This window comes from Protopterus annectens, chromosome 13.part0 (genome assembly GCF_019279795.1).
Source record: "Protopterus annectens isolate FY-2018-M chromosome 13.part0, PAN1.0, whole genome shotgun sequence".
NCBI classification, from domain to species: Eukaryota; Metazoa; Chordata; order Ceratodontiformes; family Protopteridae; genus Protopterus; species Protopterus annectens.
In genome coordinates this window covers 1,241,290,065-1,241,303,652 of record NC_056747.1, presented here as the reverse complement: position 1 = coordinate 1,241,303,652, position 13,588 = coordinate 1,241,290,065, and the positions used below count along the sequence as shown (strand labels likewise).

The 13,588-nt window shown below is 36.1% G+C and overlaps 1 protein-coding gene across 3 annotated transcripts in view; it reads right to left on the bottom strand.

Annotated features, from left to right (window-relative positions):
• SLC4A1 (solute carrier family 4 member 1 (Diego blood group)) overlaps positions 1-13,588 on the bottom strand; it is a 512,400-nt gene that overhangs the window by 87,134 nt on the left and 411,678 nt on the right. For all 3 annotated transcript variants that reach the window (XM_044055258.1, XM_044055259.1, XM_044055260.1), the window contains one exon: positions 4,029-4,217. In XM_044055258.1, coding sequence (XP_043911193.1) covers positions 4,029-4,217 — 189 coding nt within the window. The remainder of the gene's footprint in view (positions 1-4,028; positions 4,218-13,588) is intronic.

The following is a 13,588-nucleotide window of genomic DNA, read 5'->3' as shown; positions in this document are numbered from 1 at the left end:
TTTTGAGCTGAGGATGAGCTGGTTATTGGTGAGCCATGTCTATACTGAGTTAAAGGATGTCTGGGTAGTTGATAAGAGGTCAGAGGGTGAATCAGCAATGGTGATGACTGTTGAGTCATCAGCATATTGGACAATGGTAGATTGAGGACAAGAGGAGTAAAGTGTGTTAGTGAAGATGTTAAATAGGAGAGGACCAAGATTGGATCCTTGGGGGACACCTGTTCTCACTGAGAGGAGGATAGATAGTGCTGAGTCCCATCTCACTGACGGATGCCTGTCCTTGAGATAACTAGAGAACCATGCTACTGTATCTGGGAGATGTTAAGGTCTGTAAGTTTGCTAAGTAGAAGAGAGTGAGAGACAGTCCCGAATGCCTTTGAGAGGTCAAGGAATAGGCAGGATATGAGCTTGTGATTGTCTTTGGCTAAAGAATAGTGTTGAGAAAGGATAGCAGAGCTGTTGATGTACTACGCTTGGGGTGGAAACTGTGTTGTGTAAGTTATTTGCTCTATTGAAAATGAAGTTTGAAATTCTGCTTAAGCAGTCTCAGCCAAATATTCTGCAGATTTCTAAAAGTATATTGTAACACTGAAGAGTCAAGTTTGATAGTAATGCTCATGTCCCAATTCACCTCTTGCAAAATATTTTTTACTCAGTTTTCCAGCTTGTTAACTGCTTTTTCCAGTTTGGTGTTTGTATCTCACCACACCATGCCAAGTCTGTTTTTACTCTTAATTTTACTATGAGGCAGGGGGAGAGCATCACCTATTATGCTGAGCATCATGTTTGCGATTTCATGCCTACATGTGTGGGATATGTAGTCCAGTCAAACCTACAGAACTTGAAAGGCTCACCACAAACAATGCTATTACTTTAGTGTGACATAGTGTGACAGCATAATTTAATGATAGTAGTGAATTTATAATACACAATGACACAAATTTAGGCATGAGACATTTATTTTAACTGAATAAGTAAAGCAAAAAGCTGCTCTATTTGTTCAGTTTAAAAGATTTTTTTACATTTCATTTTTATTTGATGTTGTGCTCCAGGCAACTGCTGTCCAGTCTGGCAGCAGTCAAGAAAGTGACACCTCATGAGCAACACTTGGAGAGCTGCCAGGTATTAATGGTGAGGTTTATGGACCTCTCAGTAATTACCCTAGCAGGTGTTAATGGCGAGGCTTGTGGACCTCTCACTAACTTACCCTAGCAGGTGTTAATGTTGAGGTTTATGGAACTCTCACTAACTTACCCTAGCAGGTGTTAATGGTGAGGCTTATGGACCTCTCACTAACTTACCCTAGCAGGTATTAATGTTGAGGCTTATGGACTTCTCACTAACTTAGCCTAGCAGATGTTAATGGCGAGGCTTGTGGACCTCTCACTAACTTACCCTAGCAGGTGTTAATGACAGGGCTTATGGACCTCTCACTAAGTTACCCTAGCAGGTGTTAATGGTGAGGCTTATAAACCTCCCACTAACTTACCCTAGCAGGTGTTAATGACGGGGCTTATGGACCTCTCATTAAGTTACCCTAGCAGGTGTTAATGGTGAGGCTTATGGACCTCTCACTAACTTACCCTAGCAGGTGTTAATGGTGAGTCTTATGGTGCTCTCACTAACTTAGCCTCTCTGCTTTCAGGGCTGCATCACACATTTTTAAATTTTATCTGGTGCTTGATATTTCTTCACTGGACATGCTAATCACATTTTAATCAAAACCATTACCTCTCTGGTGCCATATTTTTCAAGCAAGATATTATTATGTCCATTTTCTGGCATTCTGATTGAGATATTTTAACATTAGAACTGTGCAATTGTTCCTTGTGCTGTCAGCTATGGCTTCAGACTTTTATCATATTCCAGTTTTTAAAGTTTATGCTAAGGTCTGAACCTTTCATCACCATTTCAACATAGGTTCCTTAAATATCACAGTACAACTACTGCCATTTTGAGGGTTACTTCTGAACTCAGACTTACCATTGATCAGAATAAAATTTCTGAAATGGCCTTGTGGTTATCTACAGAGTTTTTTGTTTAACTGACCACACTTTATTGTGCTCTAATCTATTGTCTGGTTGGCTGGCATGCCTAGTTAATGCCTGTTTACTGGGAAAAGATTAGCCAGTGGGGGCCGTGCAGTGGTGCAGTGGTTAACATTGTCACCTCACAGCAAGAGGTTCTCTGGTTCGATTCTCGGCTGGGGTGCCTTCTGTGTGGAGTTTGTACATTCTCCTTGCATTTGTGTGGGTTTCCTCCGGGTACTCCAGTTTTCTCCCACAATCCAAAGACATGCGTCTGGAGTGTTTCTCCCTGGGCCTCCTGTGAAAATAGGCTCTGTCCTAGTCGGACTTTCCCGGTCAACAAAATGATAAATAAATAAATAAAATAGTAAACTACAATAAAATTGTGAGAGCACAGAAACAGATACATTTCTGTACTACAAAATGGGTTCATTTTGTCACCTACTTTGTCATTCTTGTCAATCAACAATCTGATTATATTCTGTCTCACTTTAATATTACCATATGAACTAATGACCTGCATGTCTTACACAACTGTTTACATAACGAGTCAATAAATCTCAGCTGAAAGCTGATGTCACTACAGATCACTTCTGACATCTACCAAAAAAACAAAATATTTCTTAACCTCAGAAAGGTTTCCACATTCTTTTGGAGATCTGGTCAAAATCCAAATTAGTTATGTCTTCGTGTTCATCATAGGTATCATTGAAAGTTTTCTAAGGCTGACCAGTCCAGTATTATATCTGAGGTTTGCACTCTGTGGGTGGTGGGTTCTGTAGTATAGTGGTTATCAAGTCTGCTTCATATGCATAAGTTCCTGGATTAATTTCCAATGGAATCATTATGAAAGGGATTAAAGCTAGTTATAAAGTAGTCATGTCAATGGGTACATACAATTTTGGGTATTATGACTAGGCTACTAATGGTCCTCTGGATCAACAACCTAGTGTTGACCTTTGAAACTATGAATTGATGACCATCTGAACTTCGTCCTGCACATGCATAGCACAAACAAATAATCAAACAGCAGAGTCGCTGTATCCTACAGGACAGAAACTTGTGTTACATCAGTTTCCCCCTCTGTTCTGCTAATAAACAAGAGCCATCGTGATCACTGGCATTTCTCACATGCTGCATTGTCTAGTATGTTTAACCCCTTGGCAAACATTAACAAATATTTCTTCATCTATCAACCTATAGAAATAAGAGGTTGGGTTTTGTCATCCAATGGTACTTGGATGTTTCATCAGATCAGGATTTCCTATAGTAAGGGCAGTGTTTTCATGGAGCTGATTTGCTTGTGTGTTTGATGCAGTATTATTTATTTCTGTTGGCTATTTTTCTGACATGCTGACAGTTAGTTCTGTAGCATCATATTTTCCATTTCCTACTTGGACTGTCTAGACTCCCCCTGGCTCCCCTGTTGACTTATTCATTCTCCTAGGGCAGCAGCTTTACAGCCCATTCATTCTTATGAGGGCAAAAGACAGAGGTTAGGTGTGGTGCTGTCATCCACAGAGGAAACTACTATTTTTATTTGTATGCAGCGTCTTACACTACATGCTGTCCTGAGGATGCATATTTGTTCCCTAGTTTTAATATTATGTGCCACTAAGCACAGGTTAGGGTCCTCCTCCTGAATCAGCTGCAGTATTCTTCCCCCTGAGGTGGACATGCTGTTATTAGCTGCTCTAGTCCCATTTCCCTGTGTGACCGTTTCCAGTCCCTAAGATAATGTTTGATCTAAAGGGCAACATCAGGACTCCATTTCTCTAAGTCATGAAGCTGACTTACAGTTCCCCTTTTTGTCATGTCATATGAAGAAGGGACAGATGAAGAAGTTGAACTATTCTTACATTTTAGGACTGATGAGACTGTCCCAGGGTATCTATCTAGTAAGGTAAATGATTACTATCCTTGGGTAGCAGGATGACTGGGGCTTATGAGGACACAGTTTGTTCTTACATTACCAGTCTTTTTTATGGGGTAAATACTTACTTTTCCTGGAAAGAAGCGACTGTTCTTAAACTGCCTCAGGAAATAGGCAATGAAAAATGTTCCAGCCATCAGAACAAGGGAGAGCAGAGCAGTGTTAGGCTGAGGGTCTTTAGGCTTTATTTCTGTTATGTTTCCTGCTTTAAAAGACTCTCCTGGGTACTTATCCCTTAGTGGATGTGTCTGAAAAATCTGCAAAAAAGAAAAGAAAAAAACATTAGTATTACTTAATTTTCTTGCACATCATTGCATCTGTTATAGCAGAAAGGCAGTGCTATTCCCATATACTTTTCAGACAACAAGGCAGACTAGCTCATGAGCAGTGTGATAAAGAGTCCTGCTGCTGGTCAAACACGTTAATGTCAAATCAGTAACAGCTGTCCGCAAATATGTTACTCGGATGCAGGCAAACACATATACAGTTATATTGACCATTAAGGCAGGAGCTATACTGTGTAGAAGCACTGATGTGATCTTATTACACTTCATGCTGTTGTAGTATCACACTAACGTTTCACTGACGTGATAATGGTAGAGTCCCATTTACCACTAAGTCCACTGTAAAATGTAAGAATAAAATATGTGCTGTCTCTGGACTTTCTTGTCCCTGATTTTTATAGGTATCCCCCTACTTTCAGTAATGAGTGCATTCCATTTTGGACTACATAAAATAGATTGCTTAAACATATGCCTCTGTGCTGCCAAATACAAAATGCTTACAGCTAGGATTGTGTCGGTGTGGTTCATTTTCATTTATAAAGATGTATGATTGTTTATGTTGTAAGTGATGGTTTAATAAAGTTGGGTATGATCTTTATTTACAATGATATTTTCCTTATAAACTAACGTGCTTCAGATCTTAGGCCAAAAATGCATGCAAAAATGCATTGTAAAATATGGACAGAAATAGGTTGATGCTTTCTGGAATGCTATCCTCTAGTGCCTTTAACTGTACAAGAACATGAATTGCTGCTGTCAGCTTATCAGACGCTGCAAAGTATTTTTGGACTGTTATTATTTATCCGTTATTGTAAGGAAATGCATATCAAATTATGTCACACTAGTCTCCTTTAGAATCACCTGTCAAGTCAGGATTACCAAAATACAATGTTGATTTTCAGCATTGCTAATGTTATGAGCTGCCCCCCCCCCCCAACCACCACCACCAAACAAACAGAATTTCTTCATTAACATGGCCCCATCAACTAGCCAGGAATTTTTCATCAGAAAAGGTTCATTCCCTCTGGAGAGAGGAATAAATTGTCTGAGACAAGAATTAGTCAAGTTAAACTAGGGTGGACAAAAAATATGAAAGGACTGATCTGACAACCCGATGGTCACTGTAGTGCTGGTTAAAAAATATGACCTGTGATATGGAAGTAAAGATTTTGGGCAATGTGTTAATAATGTAAAATAATTTAAAGCTTACACAGTTACAGGTTCTTGTGGCATAAATTACTGATACCCTTGTAACTAAAAATTGGTAGGATTTTTCCGAACACTTTCCAGCCATTTGCCTCTCCTGTAGAAACTTTGTTGTTACACAGCAGTGACACACCATAAGATAAAAGTGGACAAACACTTGTGCCTACTCCATTTCTCTTACCAGAGTCTCACAAAAGTGCAGCAGAAAGGGGCTGAGAATAGGAAAACCCCAAAAATAATGAAGTACGAGGAGAAGGCAAGAGAAAAAGACTGTCTACTCTGTCTCTCCCCTTCTTTAATGCATTGTTAAATCTACTGTTACAGAACTCATATTCTTTTCTGCTTTATCTACAATACTTATGGTAAATTGCACAAGCATCTTCTTAGCTGTGCTGATCTCTGCTGCCTGAGTACCTATTGCACTGATCGGCATGGGCTCATGCTGAACATAAAACCAACTCATCCAATTTCCGTAATTCTAATACTTCCCCAGCCCCACTTTAGATCTTTACTTTAAATCTAGCAGCAGGGGTCATCATGAGAAGTCAACATGTATGGGAACTGCCTCATGAATAAAAAACACAGACTTAAGTAAAACGACAATTTACAAAATTTCAAAAAATAAAAACAAAGTGAACTGAGTAATGTAACAAAATTTAATATAAAGCAAAGCTTTCAGGTCACAAACCCTTCATCGGTGTTAACATCATCTCCTGCTAAACACACTTAAATTGTATTCAAACCACATCACAGCCAGTCAGTTAAAGCACTTAATTCAATTAACTTAAAGACACATCCCAAAAGGAAAATTCATACATAAAACGTTTTATATATATATATATATATATATATATATATATATATATATATATATACATATATATATATATATATATATATATATATATATATCTGTGTGTGTGTGTGTGTGTGTATATGTGTGTGTGTGTGTGTGTGTGTGTGTGTGTGTGTGTGTGTGTGTGTGTGTGTGTGTGTGTGAGAGTGTGTATATATATCACTACCACCTATATGACATATAAACTAAGTATTTTGAAATTACTATATAAAGTAGACTTAAATATATATATATATATATATATATATATATATATATATATATATATATATAGACACATATGAAATATATATATATATATATATGTGTGTATATATATATATATATATATATATATATATATATATATATATATATATATATATACTATATGCACATTATTTTAAGCAACTTTGTCTATACTTAAGGATAGGTTTCAATGAAACAGTCTGATTTAAACCTGGTCTCTGATCTGCACATAACATCAATATCTACTTATAATCTTTCGTTTCCAATTTATTATTTATGTCACCTGTCCTCATCCCTTTACCAACAGTATCAATAGCTCTAAACATAAAAGAGTGTGATGTGTCAGTTTCATTTACATGTTTCGTTAACGCATTTAGCATAATATTACATCTGATATCCGAATTATGCTTTATTATTCTATATTTCAATCTCCTGGTTGATTTTCCAACATAAAAACTGGAAGATTGTTTTACATGTTGCCAAGTAAACCACATTTATGATGGTACAAGTGGCAACACACCTAAAGTCATTCTTCTTTCCAGTTACAGGATGAGCATAACTTGAGTCTTTACTGATATAGTTACAGCAACAACAACTGAAGCATGGATATGTACCATTTTTGCTAGGTTTTATTTGATTAGGATAATCCTTCATCTCTTTATAGCACAATTGTTGTTTCAAGTTAGTATGCAAACTTTGGAGTATCACCAAGAAGTTGTCTTAACTCCGATAATTCCTCAGTATTCCCCAATTATCAGATATAATTTTCTTAATCTGCTGAGTACTTCTATTATAAGTTGTTATATATCGTAAAACAACATTATTATTCCTATTATTATTGACAGATTCAGACATCCCAGAATTTGTTGCCTCACTACTAAAATATGGCCTAGCCGCATTATCTCTTAATGATACAACTTCATTATAAGAATTGGTTAACATATTAATGTCATAACCCCTTTCCAAAAATTGTTGCATCATCGCTTTAGCTTATTTATGTTAGGTAGTCAAGTTGGTAATCAATCTACTCAGATGCATCATCTGAGACCTAACTATTCCTTAGAACACATGGGGGCATGCATACTTTTCCTGTGTAGGTATTCATTTCTATGTACTGTTTTTATATATTGAGGTATGTATATCAGATCCATCATACTGTAGAGTAACGTCTAGAAATTCAACCTTTTAATGGGAGTGAACCACATAAAATTTCAAAAAATCAGTACTACTGTTCAAAAACCCAACATACTGGTTACGTTCATCATTAGTACTATTCCAAAAAAAAAACAAATCACTCACAAAACATTTAAAAAAAACAAATTTTGTTTGACAGATGTGTCTTCTTCTTCTTCTTTCGGCTGCTCCCATTAGGGGTCGCCACAGCAGATCAACTGTTTCCATTTCTTCCTATCCTCTGCATCTTGCTCTGTCACACCAACCACCTGCATGTCCTCTCTCACTACATCCATAAACCTTATCTTAGGCCTCCCTCTTTTCCTGTTACCTGGCAGCTTCATCCTTAGCAGCTTTCGCCCAATATACTCTGCATCCCTCCTCAGCACATGTCCAAACCAACATAATCTTGCCTCTCTGACTTTGTCTCCAAACCTTCCAACCTGGGCTGACCCTCTAATATACTTATTCCTAATCCTGTCCATCCTCGTCACACCCAGTGCAAATCTTAACATCTTCAACTCTGCTGTTTGACAGATGTGTAGAAGTGTTAAATATAGTTTAATTCTCCCAATTATTCAAAACTAAAGTGGCATAAGTGTTGTCCACAGAGGTACCCATCGCAATCCCAGATATGTGATATTAATACTTATTATTGAATACAAAGATGTTATTCTCCAGAACTGTTTCCAGAAACTCACATATAGTCTCAATTTCTCCATCTGTTGTTTTACCAGTTTCTGATAGTAACTTCCTAATCACCGATACTCCATATAAATTAGGAATAACAGTAAAGAGGGATTTGACATCCATCACTACCATAATGAAGTTTATAGGTTCATTGTTATTATACCATGTATTCGGCTGGATAAGAAAATCTGCAGTATCTTTGATATATCTTCTTACATACTTTAAATAGGGGTATCAAACAGATTGTAAGTATATAGATATAGGCTTGGTGAGCCTTCCTGTCCCAGAGACTATTGGTCTCATGGGGGGATTATCTAAAGACTTATGCACCTTAGGCAAGCCATAAAAAATTGGTAATAAATAATTAAAAACATCAATATCAATGTCATTCATCACTTGTAGATCATACTCATATTAACTCTACTAATTATCTTATTAATATCTAAGTCACTAATTTCCTTAAATGTATTAAAGTCAGGTAAAAGTGTATGCAAAGAGACAATATTCATGATAACAATCGCTCCGCCCTTATCGGCTTTTTTAATTACAACATTTCCATTGCTTTTTAACTTTATAAGGGCATGGCGTTCCTCTTGAGATAAATTATAAAATGTACAAAAACTTCGAGTGTCATAAAAACACTGTATATGTAGCTCACAAGTGTTACTAAATGCACAAACTACAGGATGACTATTAGGAACAAAAACTGTTCCGCCCAACACAGAAGAAGAGAATGAGGAGTCAAAGCAACTCTTATTTGAACAAGGTTCAGAAGTAGGTAATGCAGCTCCTTGTTCCACTACTAACTTATCGAACATTGGACTAACATCGTCGGATATATCATTACTCCAGAAAGGTTTGAGTTTTATACCAGCAAATGCGGACAACTTAACTGATGCATTAACTGATTTGAAACTGTCTGCACGTGAACTGGATTTAAAACTGATTTTTAAGAACAGTTTGGATATTTTTATTTTATTTTTTTTTATTTTATTTTACATTTGTTGACCAGGATAGTCTGACTGGATAATTGTCCATTTTCAGCTGAGGCCCGGGGAGAAAAGCTCCATATGAAGTTACAAAAGTAGACTTAACATCGTACAGATTCAACACAATTTACAGACTCTGTTTAGGAGTATAAGTTATACAATCTAACAAACAACTAATCTAGATTAACATTTACAACACAGTTGAGTTAAATTGCTTGAGAGTATTCCTAAATTGAGATAGGGCAGTGATTAGGTTAATGTTAGCAGGTAGAGAGTTCCAAGTTTTGCCAACAATGTTGGCGAACAGGGAGTCTCCGGCTGTATTGTTGGATTTGACAGTATGTACTACCAGTCTATTAGATGAGTGAAGTGGTCTGAGGTTGGAGTGGGGATAATGATGTTTTTCAACGCAGGTGTATTATCAGGCTGGTTCAGTACTTTGTGTGCCACAATAAGTTAATTATACTGAATCTGCTTGAGTAGCTCTAGCCAGCCAAGATTTTTTAGCTTTATGCAGTGATGTGTCCTATAAGGCAGTCCAGTGGCAAATCTGGCAATGTTATTGTGGCATCTAGAGAATCTGTTGAATTCGGCTTTATTTAAGTTGGCAACTAAAGGGGAAGCATAGAAGAGGATAGAGAGTAGATGGGAGCAGGCAATGGTGGTCCTAGCAGATGGGTTTAGGAATGGCTTTATCCTGTATAGTGAGCCCAGTTTTCTGTTAATGGTTTTGATTGTTTTGTTAACGTGCATGTTAAATTTGAGATTGTTATCTATAATGACCCCAAGGAGTTTGGTGTGGGTATCTGGGGAGATTATGGTACCATTATTAGACAATGGATAGCGATAACGTTGGGGATCTTTGGGTGGGGGAGAAAAGTAGGAGCTTTGTTTTGTTGGCATTTAGAATCAGACAGTGGTCTGCAAGCCAATTTTCAACTAAGTTAAAAGTACTTTCATATACCTGCTTTTAAATGTCGACGCAGAAGCGTTTTTGTTCCTAATAGTCATCCTGTAGTGTGGTCATTTAGAAACACTTGTGAGCTATATGACACTCAAAGGTTTTGTAAATTTTATAATGTATCTCAAGAGGAACGCCATGCCCTTATAAAGTTAAAAAGTAATGGAAATGGTGTAATTAAAGAAGCTGATAAGGGTGGAGCAATTGTTATCATGAATAAGGAGGAATATTCACTATCTCTGCATACACTTTTTTCTGACTCTAATACAGTTAAAGAAACTAGTGACTTAGATATTAATACGATAATTAGTAGAGTTAATATGACTATGATATACAATTGATGAATGACATTGATACTGATGTTTTTAATTATTTTACAAAACTCTCTCCAGTTATACCAAGTTTGTATGGCTTGCCTAAAGTGCATAAGTCTTTAGATAATCCCCCCATGAGACCAAACAGTCTCTGGGAAAGGATGACTCACCAAGCTGATATCTATATACTTAGAAACTGTTTGATCCCCCTATTTAAAGTAAGCAAGAAGTTATATCAAATATACTGTAGATTTTCTTATCCAACTGAGTACATGGTATAACAATGAACCTATAAACTTCATTATGGTAATAATGAATATCAAATCCCTCTTTACCGTTATTCCTAATTTATATGGGGTATTGGTGATTAGGAAGTTACTATCAGAAAATGGTAGTTTTTTTGTATATATATATATATATATATATATATATATATATATATATATATATATATTTTATATCTTTACATATATGTTTATATGTGAAAAAAATATATATAAATGTTAGAAAAATGTGTAATAGCAATATGCATGCTTAGTGCATTTGAGGTTTAAAAGGGTTAATACATTATTTCTATTCACACTGCATGAATCTGCACAGCTATTAGAAACTTAACAAGAAGCATTTCATTTCTGCTAATGTCATGAAAATAACAAGAGACATTTCATTTCTGCTAATGTCATGAAACTTAATAAAGAGATATGCATTTCTGTTTATGCTATGAGAAAGTATGCAGTTGCTAGAAGTATCGATAAAGAAAACAATAGATGCTTGAAAGTTTAAACCATAGTCAGCATTACTTGTACCAAAGCTAGAAATGTACCTTGAATCTAGACAAAATGTAACACATGTATTAGAACAGTACAATTGAAGAATTGAAAAGTTAAAATGGACTAAAATAAGCCCAAGGCCAGGTTGTTTTTCTCAAAATGTTTTGCAAAACAGCAGATAATCTAACTTAGTCAGCAATAAGGCTAGTAACATTTTCTGTAGAACATGCAGAAAGCTGTGTCTAACTATGTCAGCAATAGAATAGTAACATTTTCTGTGTGACAGGAAGATAACTGTATAAGAATAACATACTAATCACCAGTAATTCAGACAAACCTTGTGCCTACATGCTTTGTCTCCTTGCTGCAAGTAATAAAGGGTGCCTTGCTCGAACCTTACGTGTATTGGTCTTTCAAGTTTTTTCTTTTGACAATATATATATATATATATATATATATATATATATATATATATAGACATATATATATATATATATATATATGTATATATATATATATATGTATATATATATATATATATATATATATATATATATATATATATATATATATATAAGTCTGCTTTATATATTAATTTTAAAATACTTATAGTTTATATGCCATATAGGTGGCAGTGATATACATACACATATAGTTCATATAGCTATATATAAATATCTATATCTATATATATATATATATATATATATATATATATATATATATATATATATATAGATATATAAAATATGTTTTATGTATGAATTTTCCTTTTGGGATGTGTCTTTAAATTAACTGAATTAAGTGCTTTATTTGACTGGCTGTGATGTGATTTTAATATTATTTAACTGTGTTTAGTAGTAGATTATGTTAACACTGATAAAGGGTTTGTAACCTGAAAGCTTTGTTTTATACTAAATTTTGTTATATTACTCACTTCACTTCATTTTTATTGAACTGCCTCATGCTCAGTCATGAAAGTCTCCTAGTAGACCCAAAGGACTCTGTCAAGGACAGGTGTAAATAATTAACTCATCTGGAGAGTGGGGCATTCCTGTCTCAGCCAGCTACCTGCAGTGAGCTGAACAATGTCTTACTCCTGATGTCATTAAAAATCTTTGCCAAAGCCTCCTAGGACTCTGAAGACTAGACTTCATCCTAAACCATTTGATTTACCTCCAACACAGCTCATATTCAACCTGCAGCTCACTCTACTCCTGTAGGAAATTAGATAATAACAGGGGTACACAGCTCATATTCAACCTGCAGCTCACTCTACTACTGTAGGAAATGAGATAATAACAGGGGTACACAGCTCATATTCAACCTGCAGCTCACTCTACTACTGTAGGATATGAGATAATAACAGGGGTACACAGCTCATATTCAACCTGCAGCTCACTCTACTACTGTAGGAAATGAGATAATAACAGGGGTACACAGCTCATATTCAACCTGCAGGTCACTCTACTACTGTAGGAAATGAGATAATAACAGGGGTACACAGCTCATATTCAACCTGCAGCTCACTCTACTACTGTAGGAAATGAGATAATAACAGGGGTACACAGCTCATATTCAACCTGCAGCTCACTCTACTACTGTAGGATATGAGATAATAACAGGGGTACACAGCTCATATTCAACCTGCAGCTCACTCTACTACTGTAGGAAATGAGATAATAACAGGGGTACACAGCTCATATTCAACCTGCAGCTCACTCTACTACTGTAGGATATGAGATATTAACAGGGGTACACAGCTCATATTCAACCTGCAGCTCACTCTACTACTGTAGGAAATTATATAATAACAGGGGTACACAGCTCATATTCAACCTGCAGCTCACTCTACTACTGTAGGAAATTATATAATAACAGGGGTACACAGCTCATATTCAACCTGCAGCTCACTCTACTCCTGGAGGAAATGAGATAATAACAGGGGTACACAGCTCATATTCAACCTGCAGCTCACTCTACTCCTGTAGGAAATGAGATAATAACAGGGGTACACAGCTCATATTCAACCTGCAGCTCACTCTACTACTGTAAAAATGAGATAAGAACAGGGGTACACAGCTCATATTCAACCTGCAGCTCACTCTACTACTGTAGGAAATGAGATAATAACAGGGGTACACAGCTCATATTCAA